Source organism: Lepidochelys kempii, chromosome 2, assembly GCF_965140285.1.
Source record: "Lepidochelys kempii isolate rLepKem1 chromosome 2, rLepKem1.hap1, whole genome shotgun sequence".
Taxonomy (NCBI): Eukaryota; Metazoa; Chordata; order Testudines; family Cheloniidae; genus Lepidochelys; species Lepidochelys kempii.
In genome coordinates, this window is record NC_136381.1 from 194,726,468 (window position 1) to 194,739,916 (window position 13,449).

The 13,449-nt window shown below is 40.7% G+C and overlaps 1 protein-coding gene across 11 annotated transcripts in view; it reads left to right on the forward strand.

The window, feature by feature from the left end:
- The first annotated feature begins 640 nt into the window (after nt 1-640).
- TOPAZ1 (testis and ovary specific TOPAZ 1) overlaps nt 641-13,449 on the forward strand; it is a 99,160-nt gene continuing 86,351 nt past the window's right edge. For 10 of the 11 annotated variants that reach the window (XR_012157495.2, XM_073333333.2, XM_073333334.2 and 7 more), the window contains exons 1-4: nt 702-3,129; nt 4,605-7,137; nt 12,571-12,638; nt 12,937-13,067. Coding sequence is in view for 10 of the 11 variants with exons in the window: in XM_073333333.2 (XP_073189434.2) it covers nt 1,266-3,129; nt 4,605-7,137; nt 12,571-12,638; nt 12,937-13,067 (4,596 nt within the window). In the remaining variant the exon portion in view is untranslated. Of the gene's footprint in view, nt 664-701; nt 3,130-4,604; nt 7,138-12,570; nt 12,639-12,936; nt 13,068-13,449 lie in introns of those variants that run through there. The other variant, XM_073333336.2, reaches the window with a different exon arrangement.

Below are 13,449 nucleotides of genomic sequence, written 5' to 3' on the forward strand. Positions count from 1 at the left end.
GTAACCTATGACCTGACACAGCCAAGGGCTACTGGTGAGGAAGGGGGGAGGCTGAGATCCTAGACAGTTCCTCCCATTTTAGACAGTGGAGGGCCCCGCCATTTTTCCGTGCGCCTGAGGTGGTCTGTAGCCTCCACGCATTCCTGGCAAAGGGCCTAGAGATTCCTCTTTCTCTCGCCCGAGCTCTTGCTTCCTAATGCTGACTACGCCGCGCACGCTACCATGGGCGGCGGTGGTTGCACTTTTGTCTCCCGTTTACTCGATTTACCCCGCCCTGGCTTGGACCCAGCAGGGACCAACCTCCCTTCTAGCGAGCGTGGCAGCGGTCGGAAGCAGGTGCCCCAGGCATACAGAGCCGTGAGCAGCTGAACAGATCTCCTCGAGCTAGCGACAAGGAGACGGGGCCCAGCAGCCTCGCTAGGTGCCGCCCCAGCGCCCAGAACCGCTCCCTGGAGAAGCTCGAGAAACACTGCGGCTGGTGAGGCGCCTCTTTCACAACTCGGCCTCAGCCCTGCGCCTGCGCCTGCGCCGCTCCCCCCGCCGTGGGCGCCTGCGCAGGGGGCCGCGCCGCGCCCCGGCAGCTTCTGGGCGAGCGCGGGAGGGGGCGCGCGCGCCACGGGGCGGGTGGCGGCGCGGCCTAGTACTGGCAAAGGCGCTGGCTGAGTGAGTGGGGTGGCGGGGCGCTGCGGGGACACGGCTGGAAGCAGCAGGGTAGGGCGAGCAGACAGGCGGCTGCCAGCTGTGAGGGGCTGTAGGCAGCGGTCCTGCCCGGGGATCTGTATTTGAGCTCACAGGTCTTTAGTTCGTAGAGGGTGCGGAGTTCAGAGACCTCGGGGCGGCGTGGAGCCCCTGAAATCGGCAAGAGGCTCCGAACAGCCCCCGGCCAGGAACAGCAGGCGGCTGGCTGAGGGGGGCTGTAACTGTTCCTCCCCTGGCCCTAGCTCGAGGGGGCGGTTTGTCGCGTGGGGGCTGGTTGATACGCACCTACTCTAGAGGCAGGTGGAGCTTTCTGGCCGAATCCCGCTGCTCTGCCACGGGCACCATCGCTCAAAGTCTGAGCCCTCCTGGCGCATTGGGAGCTGTTTTTAGGAGGCTACTCAGGTTGTCCCCGAGTTTCCTCACCATCGGTCCTGCTCTCTCCCCAGATACTGAGGCTACTGCCAGGTTGGTTTGTAGTCTAGCTGCAGGACTGGTTTCTGCCGTGGCTGCTTGCTTCTAAAGGCAGTTTTTCTGCAGAGCCTGGGGGCCCTTTCCTTGCCTGCGGGATGCCACAGCTAAGACCTCGGAAAGTGCAGCTAAGTAGGGCGGCACTGACTGCTACGATGGAGCCCTGCCCACAACCTGTGGCTGTAGGGATGGGTGCGCACTCTGGGGACTTCTCTGTGGCCAAGGGGAACCCTCAGCGGGAGGCAAAGAGAAAAGCAATGCATTCCTTATCCTGCTCTTCATCACCTATCCTGTTCACCAGGGTCCCATGTGAGCAGCTCCCAGCAGTAGCATCTATGGAGGAGCAACATGGGACTAATACGAGGCTTCTAGGTAAAAGAAAGGAAGGGAGACGAGGCCGCAGAGGAAGAGGCATTGCTGCTGGAGGCAGAAGAGAAGCAGCTTTACAGGTTTCAGACCATGCTGCAACTGAAGTCTGGGACCAGGTGATGGTGCCAGTAGGGAGGTGTTGGGAAAAGGCTATCCAGAGAAAGAGAGGACAGGGATTGCAGCAGTTTTCCTCTGGAACTAGGTTGGAAGAGAAATTGGCAACAGAGATTGAGGGAAAACTAAGAAGTAGCTCCTCAACAAATTTGGGACGGTTAGGAACCCAAGAGGGATTAGGAAGTCCAGGGGAAAAGAGCAGACATTCCTTAATGGAATTAAATTTACAAATTCCATGCCCCAAGGAAGAACTGATGAGCCCAGAGAGGAGTGTCAGAAGCACCTTGTTAGAATCAGAAGTGCTGGGGCCTGGGAAGGATGCAGGGAGCCTGATGGCACTGGACCTGCAAATCTCAGACTCTGAGAAGGAAGTAGTGAGCCTGAGTGAGAGGAGCCGATACACCTTGGTAGAACTGGGGCTTCAGGAGGAAGTGAGGAGGCAGGGAAAAAGGGGCCGGTGCTCATTTTCAGAACCAAGAGTGCTGAGGCCCAAGGAGGGAGAAGAAAGCCCAGTGAAAAGGGACAGATGTTCGTTGGCAGGGACAGAGTCTTGGGGAAAAACAGGGAGCCTGGGGAAGAGGGGAAGGCGCTCCTCATCTGTCCCGGGACGCCAGGAGAAAATAGGGAGCCCAGGGAAGAGGAACAGATGTGTTTTAACAGAGGTGGGGGTGTCAGGGCCTCTAGATGAAAAAAGGAGCCTGAGAAACAAGGGTAGGCAGTCTTTGGTGGAAGTGAAACTAAGGAGCCTGGGGAAGAGAGGCAGACACTCATTGGCAGTGCTGCAGCCACAGAGACTAAGCTTCCGAGAAGAACCAGTAAACTCAGGAAAGAGGCTCAGGCGTTCCTTGCAACTACAAAGCTCAGGCGCCCAGGAGGAAGTAGGAAGCCTGGGGAAGAGGGGTAAGCAGTCGTGCACCACTGAGGAATCGCATCTCCAGAGCTCAGGTCCCCAGGAGAGTACAAGTAGCCCAAGGATAAGGGGCAGGCATTCCATGGTGGTACTGCAGCGACAGAGTCTAGGCCTCCATGAGGGAGCATGTAGCCAAGAAAGGAGAGGCAGGAGCTCTTTTGTGGAACTATGGCTACCAGGGCCCCAGAAGGAAGCAGGGACATGTGGGGAAAAGGGTAGGACTTACTTGGAGGCGACAGGAACCTCAGAACACAGGAAGAGGAGCAGGGGCTCCTCAGCAGATGAAAGGGTGAAGATGGTGACCCGGGCTGCTTCTCAGCCAAGGCTGATATGTGGGAAGGATTATGAAGACCAGCACTGGAGACCAGGCAGGGGTTCTGCTGCTGGAAATACTCGAGGGAGCAGACGAGGGAAGATTGAGCAGCAACAGGTTGTAGGGCAAGAAGTGGGTTCTACACCCGCTGATGATCTGTTCAGTAGTAGAATAGAGGACAATGGTGAGAGTCAAAAAGGTGGAAAGGAAGAGGCTGTGGTTTCAGCTGAACTAAAGTTAAAGATCAGAAAGCCTAGTAAGATCTTATTCTGTATCTGCCTATATATTTGTTCATTGCTATCTTATATCCATACCCCCCCACACTTCCTCTGCGTATATGTTGCTGTCTTTCTTGTTGCTCCTCTACTTTGTAGGATGCTGTCCCAATTGCTTTAAGTTCTCAACCTTGTTGCCTCTTTTTAAATACCATTCAAAATAATATCCCACTAGCAACAGAAACAAAAAGTGCACTTGTGAGTGGTGGGTTTTTTGCATGTTAATAGTGATTTTCTCAAAGTGGGACGAATTGAACTAGGGAGATATTTAAAAATGAACAAAGTTGTAAATTTTGCTGAAAGATACAAAGTAAAATCTTCATAAGAGGGAGAGATTGTAAATATACCTGTAAAATTAATCCATTTGTGAAGGAATTTCTTTCCAGTGAATTGGAAACTTTGATCAGGTCTATGTCCATAAATATGCGGGTTGGGAACTAGGAGCATTGATGTTGCCTCTAATTTATTGATGGAAATACAAACTTTTTTCTGTATTCTTGTTAAAAATAGTAGTAAGTATTTGAGCCCTTTTTCATATAGGCATGATTTATTGCAATAGGAAAAACTGTAATAATGAAATTATGACCTATTTTGAAAATTTAAGATCTTACTAAACAAGCACCTTAGTTTAGTGGTTTTCAACCTTTTTTCGTTTGCGGACCCTTAACAAATTTCGAATGGAGGTGCGAATCCCTTCGGGAATCTTGCATTGTCTGTGGTGTCGTCCCCCCACCTCCTCTGGGATCCACGGACTTCAGGTTGAAAACCATTGCCTTAGTTTAATTATTTTGTTACATTATGTAAAGTATTTTTAACTTTCTCACAAAGTTTTACCAGTATGTTTTGAGATTTGCAATGAAATGTTCACAAATAGTTTTTAGATCTAATGAATACTTTCTGTTAAAAGAACAGTAATTTTTTTAGTATAATAAAGAATTTGTCTTTCTGATTCTTCTTGAACAGGGACTGTAGTTCTAAAAAATTATTAATTTTTTTTTGCTCTTTGCTCGAGTGATCTTGAACACATTGTAATTTTGAATATATTTATTTCAACACATGATATGTGAACAAAAGGTTTTACCTAAAATTTAAAAGTGGGAATAGTATCTAACATTTTCTTGCAAAAATATGTTAGTTTGATGTGCCAGTTGGGATATGTTTGAAGTTACTATCAGTTCTTTCAATTTTTTTTTCTTATAACAGCCTCGCGTTCTGTAAAGACTTTATATAACAGATATTTTAAGCCAGTTAATATGCTAGTTATTTTCTGTATGTAAAAATGTTCGTCAAAATGTAACACAACTACATTTCACCTCTATAGTTTTATTTGGTAGAGAATAGTCTTGAAGAACCATGTTTGCAGTATTTTTTCTAAAAAGGCAATAGTTCAATTTTTTCTTAAAACACTTGTATTCGTGTGTAAGACTGACTGTGATTCTTTTTTTTTTTAAATCAGCAAAGAAAAAAATAACAGTTAAGGAAGACTCAGATGCACAGGATGGAAAGCAGCTAGAGACTAATCTAAATATATCAAAAGATTGTAACATAAAGAAACCACTAGTAGCGTGCTCTGAATATCTCCAGGTAGCGAAGTCAGATGGAACTCAGAGCAAGATACCAGTATGCCCCGGTTTAACAAGGGGATTTGCAGTACAGTGTAACAGGAGAAGAAATAGAATCACCAAGATCAGATGTTTACAGAATTTGGATGTAAAAGTAACTGAAAATAAAGTGACAAAGAGCAGACTGGTAGAGTCTGAGGATGAAAAGTGCAGAGAAGCCCCAAATTATCATAATAGCTTGCCATCCACAGTAGAAAAGAATCCAGTTGTAAAATTATATGACTGTCAACACCTTAATACATTTGTAAAGTCTTCAGTTGATGCAACCAACAGCAGTTACCAAATTGGTGGTGGATTCTTGCATGTAGCACAGGGTAAGAGAGAGAGTTTTTGTCCTGACAGTGTTATGGGACAGAGTGACATGAATAGCAAGCTTAATGTAATGCAAATTCCCACACAGAAAAGTATATCATTTGACAAAGAAGGAATATGCCAAAATAGAAAAAATAGTCAAAACGAAAACAGTAAGTGCTTGAGGGAAAGAAAGTGGAGTATTGATAGAAAGCCCAGGAAAAGGGTGAAACTTTCTGAAAAATCATCAGTCCAGAATGTTCTCCCAGGTATGGACAACAAATACTGTGAATATGAGTTACATACGGAAGATAAAACTGTAACAACAGACTCTTTAGCAGTTTTAGAGTTAAATAGCAATAAAACTACTTCCTCATCTTCGTTCGATCAAAAATCAAATCCCCATCTAGAACCAAATACTCAAGGAGCACAAAATGGTTGTAGTGCCTCAGTTAATAGAAAAATGCACTTGAAACCCTGTACAACAGAAGATAGTTTTGAGAAGAGACTTGAGCTATCTGAAATTGCAAAAGGAGAAAAGGGTGGGTTTGATTCAGAAAGCATACAACAGCAAGACCGCTTGAATATCTCAAATAGTCCAGAAGTGGTTACTTCGGTCAGTGACTACATTTCTGATTACTACAATGATGCCAGTTGCCAAAAGAGAGAGAGGATAGTGTCAAATGAAAAATTGATAAGTAATGTTGAGAAATTACAACTATATAGCTGTCAAAGAATAGTACCAATGTCTGGTAAAAACGTTTGGCCTCGTGAATCATGTGCTAGGACTTCTGAATGGTTTCATAAAAATCACATGTCTCTCCTGGAAGGAAAAACTTCAACTTCTGGTTCTCAGGAATGCTCAAATGAAAACAATACCGAAGCTGTAAGAGATATGGTTTTAACTGATAACTCCAGGCAATTAGATCAAAGTATGTTAGAGGCAGAAAGTGTCAAAGAATCTGCATGTAAAATAATAATGGATTCTAACATTGAATGTCTGACTTCTGTTAGAACATCAGAGTCATCGTTATTGGATATTTGTGGGACTTTGAGGGTCACCTGTAACGAAAATCTAGAGTCATCAGTGGATAGTAGTCCCATAGTTTCTAAGTCTGAAGGTGTCCATGAAGCTCAGGTGACCTTAAATTTGGCAGTAAAACAAAATGATAAAAACAAAGGAGCTTTAACAAAGAAAAATCTGATGATGGCTCTCCAGAATGGCATACCTGAAGATGACAATATAAGTAAAATGATTGTTAATCATAAGACATCAATGGTGAAAAAAGCAGTTACAATTCCAAACTTAATGAAAATGTTAAACACGGGAAATCTGTCAAATTTCAAAATTCCTTTACGCAAAAATAAAACTGAATCCAGGAAAGTGGACTATATTAGATCATTAGATAAAGAAACATACAGTCCACTGGAATGCCTTCACAATTCTGCTGCTGCTCCAGCAAGGCAGAACAGATCCAAGGAGAATTCCTCTATGGTAGTCTCTGAGCAGCAACCTGTCTCTGAAGAGGCTGATATCTCTGTAATCCCCTTAAAGGAAAATGCTGACCAAATGAGCAGTAAGGACTTTGGCAGTGGTGATTCTGAAAATCTTTCAAATGAAATGAATATACTTTCTGAACATGTTTCTACATATCAGTGTGCTTTTCTTGAGGGAGAATTGGAGTCATCTGCTCTTGAAGATGTTGCTGACTCTTCTGGTACTGCACATATAGATCAAAGTCACACACTAGATTATTCCAGTAAAACAGTTGACCATTCTGTTTCATTAGAAATGCATGATGATGATAAAAAGAAATCAAGAATGGATTTTGCACAGAATAAGATTGAAAACTTTCCAGATGTTCTTAAGGCTTATGAAGATGATATTCTTGTGATTGATGTAATTCAGGATGACCCTGACCTTTTTGGAACCACTGATGAAGGGGAGCTTGCATTCACAATGAACCATGTGACTGAAAAGCGCTGTAATATCAGTACTACCCCGGAGGAAAAACAAGATGTCAAGCCAAAATGCCTTGTCCTTCCAGAAACTAAGAATTCAAGGGATTACTTTAGGTATGCATATCATTACTTTACCTTCATAAAAATACTTGTGTAATACTGAGTATGTTGAGACATCAACTTAGTTTAGTCCAAGTATTTAGGTTTCTCCAAAAACGCTGTATATGTGTATGTTTAGCAGAGTGGGCAGCACAGTTATGCATTCAATGTGAACAGAAACGTTTTCATGAAATTGAAAAAAAAAATCAGTAAAAATGGACTTTGGGAATTGAAACATTTCTTGGCAAAGTTCTGAATCCTAACACAGTGTATGGTTACTGCATGAGAACCAGAAAGTAAAAGTGATTATAAACCAAAGTAACTGAATTGGTCAGGCTGAGTGAAATGAAAAAAAAATGCTGAAAAGTAAATTAATTATTTAAAATTCTTTTTAAGTAAGGTGTGGGAGTAATACTGGTAATGCTGTAATGATGTATATGTGAATTATCTCATCAGTGTCCCTTAATGATAGCTTTAGGTTGTAGTATGACATTTCAAAATATTTATAACTTTTTCTGTGGCTGTAACTTCTGCTGTTTCTGCATTCCCATGAGTAAGTGATTTTGGCTATCCAAATAGTAACAATACATTTTTCTCACATGCTGAATAATTTTTAAAACTATCCTTTGTCTACTAGGTTCTAGTCAGTATTTTTACCAGTCTTGCATTTTGGTGTGTGTTCTACACATTGCGATCATAGTAGGGTTCAGTAAGGGGGCGAGAGCAGAATTAAATGTACTAGCAAACTTCTATAAATGGCAGCTCACCGTGTGTGTGATTCAGTAGTTGATCAGCCCTGAAGTTTTAGAGAATATTTAATAAGTCTCTCTAAACTCAAAATCTTTTTATAGCTGCTTGATATATTAGCTGTTGTACAAAATTGGTCTTATGAGAAAAGTATAAAACTTGCATCGAGGTTTATAGTACAGAATTTTCTCCAGACCTGAAGACAAGTGCCTTCCCCTTCAATTTTTATTTGCTTCCTCTTTGCTCCCTGTCGTCTTAACCTTTTTTAGGTTAATACTACAACTAATTGTAAATTTCTAAATTTTAAACTATTTTTTTTAAAATATTGCCAATTTCAAAACAGTCAAGGAAGATTTCAAGGCATCTCCCTCTTCCTTTCCTGAAACTATGGTGAACAAAGGATGAAAGTAGGAAGTTTGCTTAGTGTAGTGCTGAAGTGTGTGATTTAAATATCCATTTTAAAGTGTAATTTTAACTGTGTATCTTGGAATCTAACTTTTGAGAAAGTAAAGTAGCAGCAGCAGCAGCAGCAGCAAAAAAAATCCCAACAAAAACAAATCCAAAGACCTTTAGGACAGTTTCTTAACTCATGCAGATAAATGTTGGTCTCAGGGTTTGATAGTTTAGTGCTCCAAGAAGGTGACATAATTATTAATAGAAAATGAAGTTTTCTGTTCCCAGAAGAAGTGATAGATCATTGTCGGTGTTGCAACAGTATTTCTCACATGTTGCCTTACCGCTGATCCTTAACCATGAGCTGGGGGAAATATGTTTAAAGATCAGTTCCCATACCCATTTACTCCTTGTCCTTTTTACTGTGGGCATCAAGGATACCAATTAATGGTGTGTTTCATGATATGAACATGCGTTGCAAAGAGCTGAATGGAGATAACATTGTTTCACGTAGATAATCGGGATGTCAGATAGTAATACTGAAATCTTGTCAGATTGAAATCCTGTGTAAAGCTTTGTATGCCCATTACCAAACTCCTGAGACATCCAGTCCACATGGGCTTTCATATGCTTATAACCAAGGGTGATAGCTTGTGGTGACTGCTGTAGTTTGAGATCCTAGTTATCACATGCTCATAACCAGGGGTCAGGTTGAGGAGGGGAAAGGTGGGGAGTGCTCTTCCAAGAGCTTCCCTCGTAAGGCACCAAAATGAGATACTGCCCACCATGCATTTTGCAGATGTTCAGAATATATTTTTGCATGCCCTCTAAGCTCCACTGAGCTCTTTGAACTTGGCTCCCCCTTGATGGGGTTTCAGTATGCCATGGGCTTTGCTGGGCTCTTTGATTCGAGAAAAAAATAATTGCTGGTATCTCCCAAATGCCACCCTCTTTTGGCATCAAAATGAGACTTGACTCACAGTATATTGTATAGATCTGTCATTTTTCCTCTCCTTACATGAGGAATGAAATAATTGAAATGTCAACATTATTAACTATCGCTGGGGTATGAGTTAACACCTTAATGAAAGAACAAATATCAGACTTTTTGTTCCCAGACTCTAGAGACTGGATTTTTCTGCCTTGATGTTGTTTGGTTCACGTTTTTGATGTTTTCTTCACAACTATAACAGCTAGAAAATTTGTTTTTTAAATAGAAGCTGTGATTCTGAAGAAGAAAGTAGTAGCTTAAGAGAAGTGCTGGTACAGTTAATTTGTAGACCCCCCCACCCCACCCCACCTGTTGCAGAACCCAGGCTCATTCCAAAATACTCATCTTTGGGCTGAAACTTTTTGTTCGTGGTCTCTACCCCAATATGACTTCTTGGTGTTTGAAGGAGAAAAAGTCAGTTAAATTTTCCTCATTGTTGAACCAAAAAAAACAAACAAAAAAACCCCCTTAAACAGTCATCAGGGAAAGCTTGAAAAAACATTTGAGAACCGTTTAGTTTTACACCATATCATGGTGCATATATAGCTGAAAATACTTTTTAAAAGGTGGCCTTAAATGTTGATATGATACAAAGCTGGCTAACTGTATAATGATTTACATAGCAGGGCTGGTCAAAACATACAAATGCTTAAAAGCTAGAGGAGTTTGTTCCACCCCTCAGGCCATGAGGCCTAAAGTAAAATACTCAGGGCTGGGAGCCTAAAACTTCTGAGCTCTTTTTCTTGTTAGTTGCTGTGTAATATTTACTTTTATATAATACTTCAATAAAATTTTCTTAGGTTTCACAGAATCTCTATACAATAGGTAAATATAACTCCCATTGTATAAATGGTGAAATTGAGGCTCATAAATTAAGAACAAGATTATCCAAGGATTAGATGTGGGCACACTCTCTAATTCAGGCCTGCCCAGCTGATGGCCAGGGTTGGCAGTTTGGTTGGTCCAGAAAAAGATGATACTTCACCCAGCTTGTCTCTTAAATGAAAATGTAGGATTCTGTATCTTGTCAGAACCTTCCCTTGATTTGCCATGGAAAGTTAGTTATATCTGCTTGCCATATTCTTGCATCATACATTCTATAATTTATGCTCTATAACTAGCTTTTTCCTCCTGACTCAAAATCGAGGAGCTAATAGACTGTTAGTGGTTATAATGGGCCAGTTCTTTCTTGTCTCTAGGCTTTTTTGAGGAATCAAAGCGTTGAAAACATGTGAATGGTAGTTGCTGTATCCTGATGAATCTGTTCTCTATGTGCAATGGCAACTTTAAGGGTTTACCCTTTCACATTTTTCATCTCTGATAAGTTTTTGGACATAGCAGTGGAAACAGTTCTGCTTTATGAGTTCCAGCATAGCATTTTCTAGCTTCAGTCACAGTGATGAATTAAGTTGATACAATACAATATGCCCTGTGTCTTGTCTGTTTTGATCTCTTTAAGAATGACCCTGAGTCTGCTTTTTCAGTGTGTGGATGACAAACAAAGCCATCTCTTTTTGATCATTGTCTCCAGTGTTCAGACCTGACTAGCAAAGCAGTCTCCATGGTGAAGATCACCCAAAAATAGCTCATTTGCCTCTAACGCATCAACAAGAGCTCCTGTACTTAAACAGTAAAGTGTGAAAATCGTTCTAAATTCAGTGTTTATGATAGGGAAATCTCTTTTGCTACCCAGAATAGAAAGTTCACAGTTGTGGTTGATTCAATACACAATAATGTGAAGAGTTTCTTGTCTAAACTTGTCCTGCAGCGTGCCATTTGAACAGCCCACATTCACTATACCATCTAAATTCAAGCCAAGCATGTTTGACTGTAGCTATTCTAATTCCTAGACCTTCTAATACTATTTCTATGGGATACCATCAGCTGTTCTCTATTTCTAATGTGCTACATCAGCAAAGACAGTATATTTTCTGGTCCTGCATGAATGTGACGTCCATAGGCTCGTTACTCAGATGTAGGCCTATGAATGGATCATCAGCAAGTACAGTAATTAATCTCAATTTCTGAGACAACCTCAGTTGTTTCTATAAAGTCTTTCACACTGGGTACTTATTTTAAGATACTTTGAGCCAAGATTTAGGGCTATTTTTGGCTTGCCAGTTGCAAAGTATTTCAAATCTCTAAAAATAAAATCATGTTTGGCAGTTAAGCAGTGATAACCAGGTAGCAAACTTCTGGATCTCTTGACATTCATTTTACAGAGCAGTTAATAATTGTGAACAAAATAACACATTGTCTGATCCTTTGAATTTCATATGACTAGCAAAGATGTCACATATGTGTTGTGGGGAGAAACAGGTATAAAAAGACTGCCTTTTAACAGAAAGCTCCATATAGTTTCTGCAAAGTAAACATGTTGTTTGACGTGAAACTCATGGATAATTAATTAACTTTCTATGAATTTTTGTCAGTCCACTGAGGTATTTGTATTTAAGCCAAGAGTCTATATACATCAACTTCCGCATAATGCAAAACCTTGTACTCTGTTTGCTAAACTTCCCCAAGGTAGAATGTTTCTATTCCTATCTGCCCCCTCTGATCATCTTGCTAAGACTAGCAGCTCATTACTGCTGAGCCATGATGTTGCTCAATATGCCCCCAGGTGTCCCCTGTTGCCTTTTGCAGTTTCTTGCCTGCTGAGTAAGTCTGGTTGCACTTTTCAGATAACACTTTTACTTGTTCGTGGTTTCTGGGAAATAGTAATTTTTCAGACTGTACCAATTTATAAGCCACAATGTTTGTTGAATGCAGTACTCTTCTTTTCCTAGCTTAAATTGTGTAGTGTTGCCATACTGTGTTTCACTCCAGAAGTGGATGAAGTCTGCGTAACATTTTCAGTAAATACCTTGTGGGATTTATCTAGCAGGAAAGTGTTATAAATATTTTGAAATTGGTGAACTGGTTAACTAACACAGTATTTACAAATCTTCCTTATTTTCTGTAACTGCTGGATTTGTCTGCCGTATGATGTGAAAGATTCCCCCAACAATATTTTAGGCAAAGGTGTGATGAGGAGAAAAGCCAAAATTGAAGAACTTTAATAATGTAAATATTAGTACTATACTTACGATAATACTAAAACAATTGTGAATGTGTTTAGAAGGGGGGATTTTCAAGGAAAGCAATATGTGAGTGTAGAAAAACCAACTCATAGTGGGACTGTTATGCTGTAAACATGTTCTGTCCATAGCTGAAAGCATTCATTGTTGGACTGGAAAGCTTTGATTTTGTGTAGTTAGGTTAGATTAGTCTGCCTCTTTACTAGAGATTTTAAATGTACTTTTTGTTTAAAACAGAGAGAGTCCCATTCAAGAATCTGGAACATTGAAATCTGTCACAGATTCATATGATGCACTGCTGATAGGTAAGAATGGAAATTTTTAAAATGCGTAGTTAGGGAGAACAGATATGTAGGTAATCAGTAGCAAAACCCATACCTTAATTATTTTCTAAAATAAATTAGAAAATTTGTCAGATCAATAGTATCTCCCTTCTTCCTTCTCTATTACTGTAATATTTACTTTGAAGAAACTCTTTTAAGCTTTCATATTGAAATAATTGTATACAAATTTCACATATAGAAAGAAATATGAGTTCTTAAATTTCATTGCTATAACAGCTCAGTATGGGAGACTTCGCAGTAATATGTTCCACCTTTTCAGCTAATGAGATTCAAAAACATGATTCCTCAAGTGGAAGCTGTCCCTTGGGAGGTGTAATTGAGGAGTCTTTCGAGGATGGGCAGCTGATTGAATCAGATGAACTCTTAAAGGATTCTCACATGGATGAGAAGGTACTAAAGAAAGTACATTGCATTATGTCACAAACTAATCTAGGCAGGAAAGATAGTAGTCCACATAGAAAATCCTAATTTATTAATGGTATTTCATACTCATGTTAGACTTTAATTTTATGTAGTAAAGAGTACAGCTGCTTTTCTAAAGAGGGTTTTATTGGTTACTTTAATATGTGCTGTAGACCAGGTCAGAGTCTTATTTGACAAACTATTTTTCTGTTTTGTTACTGACACTTCAATTTTAAAATTTTAACTTGAATAAGACATTACCATATCAATTATAGTAACATTACTCATGTCTTACCAATAATATAAATCATGTTATTCTAATAAAAATATGCACAAACACTGCATATATGTCCATTAAGATTGGTCTGTA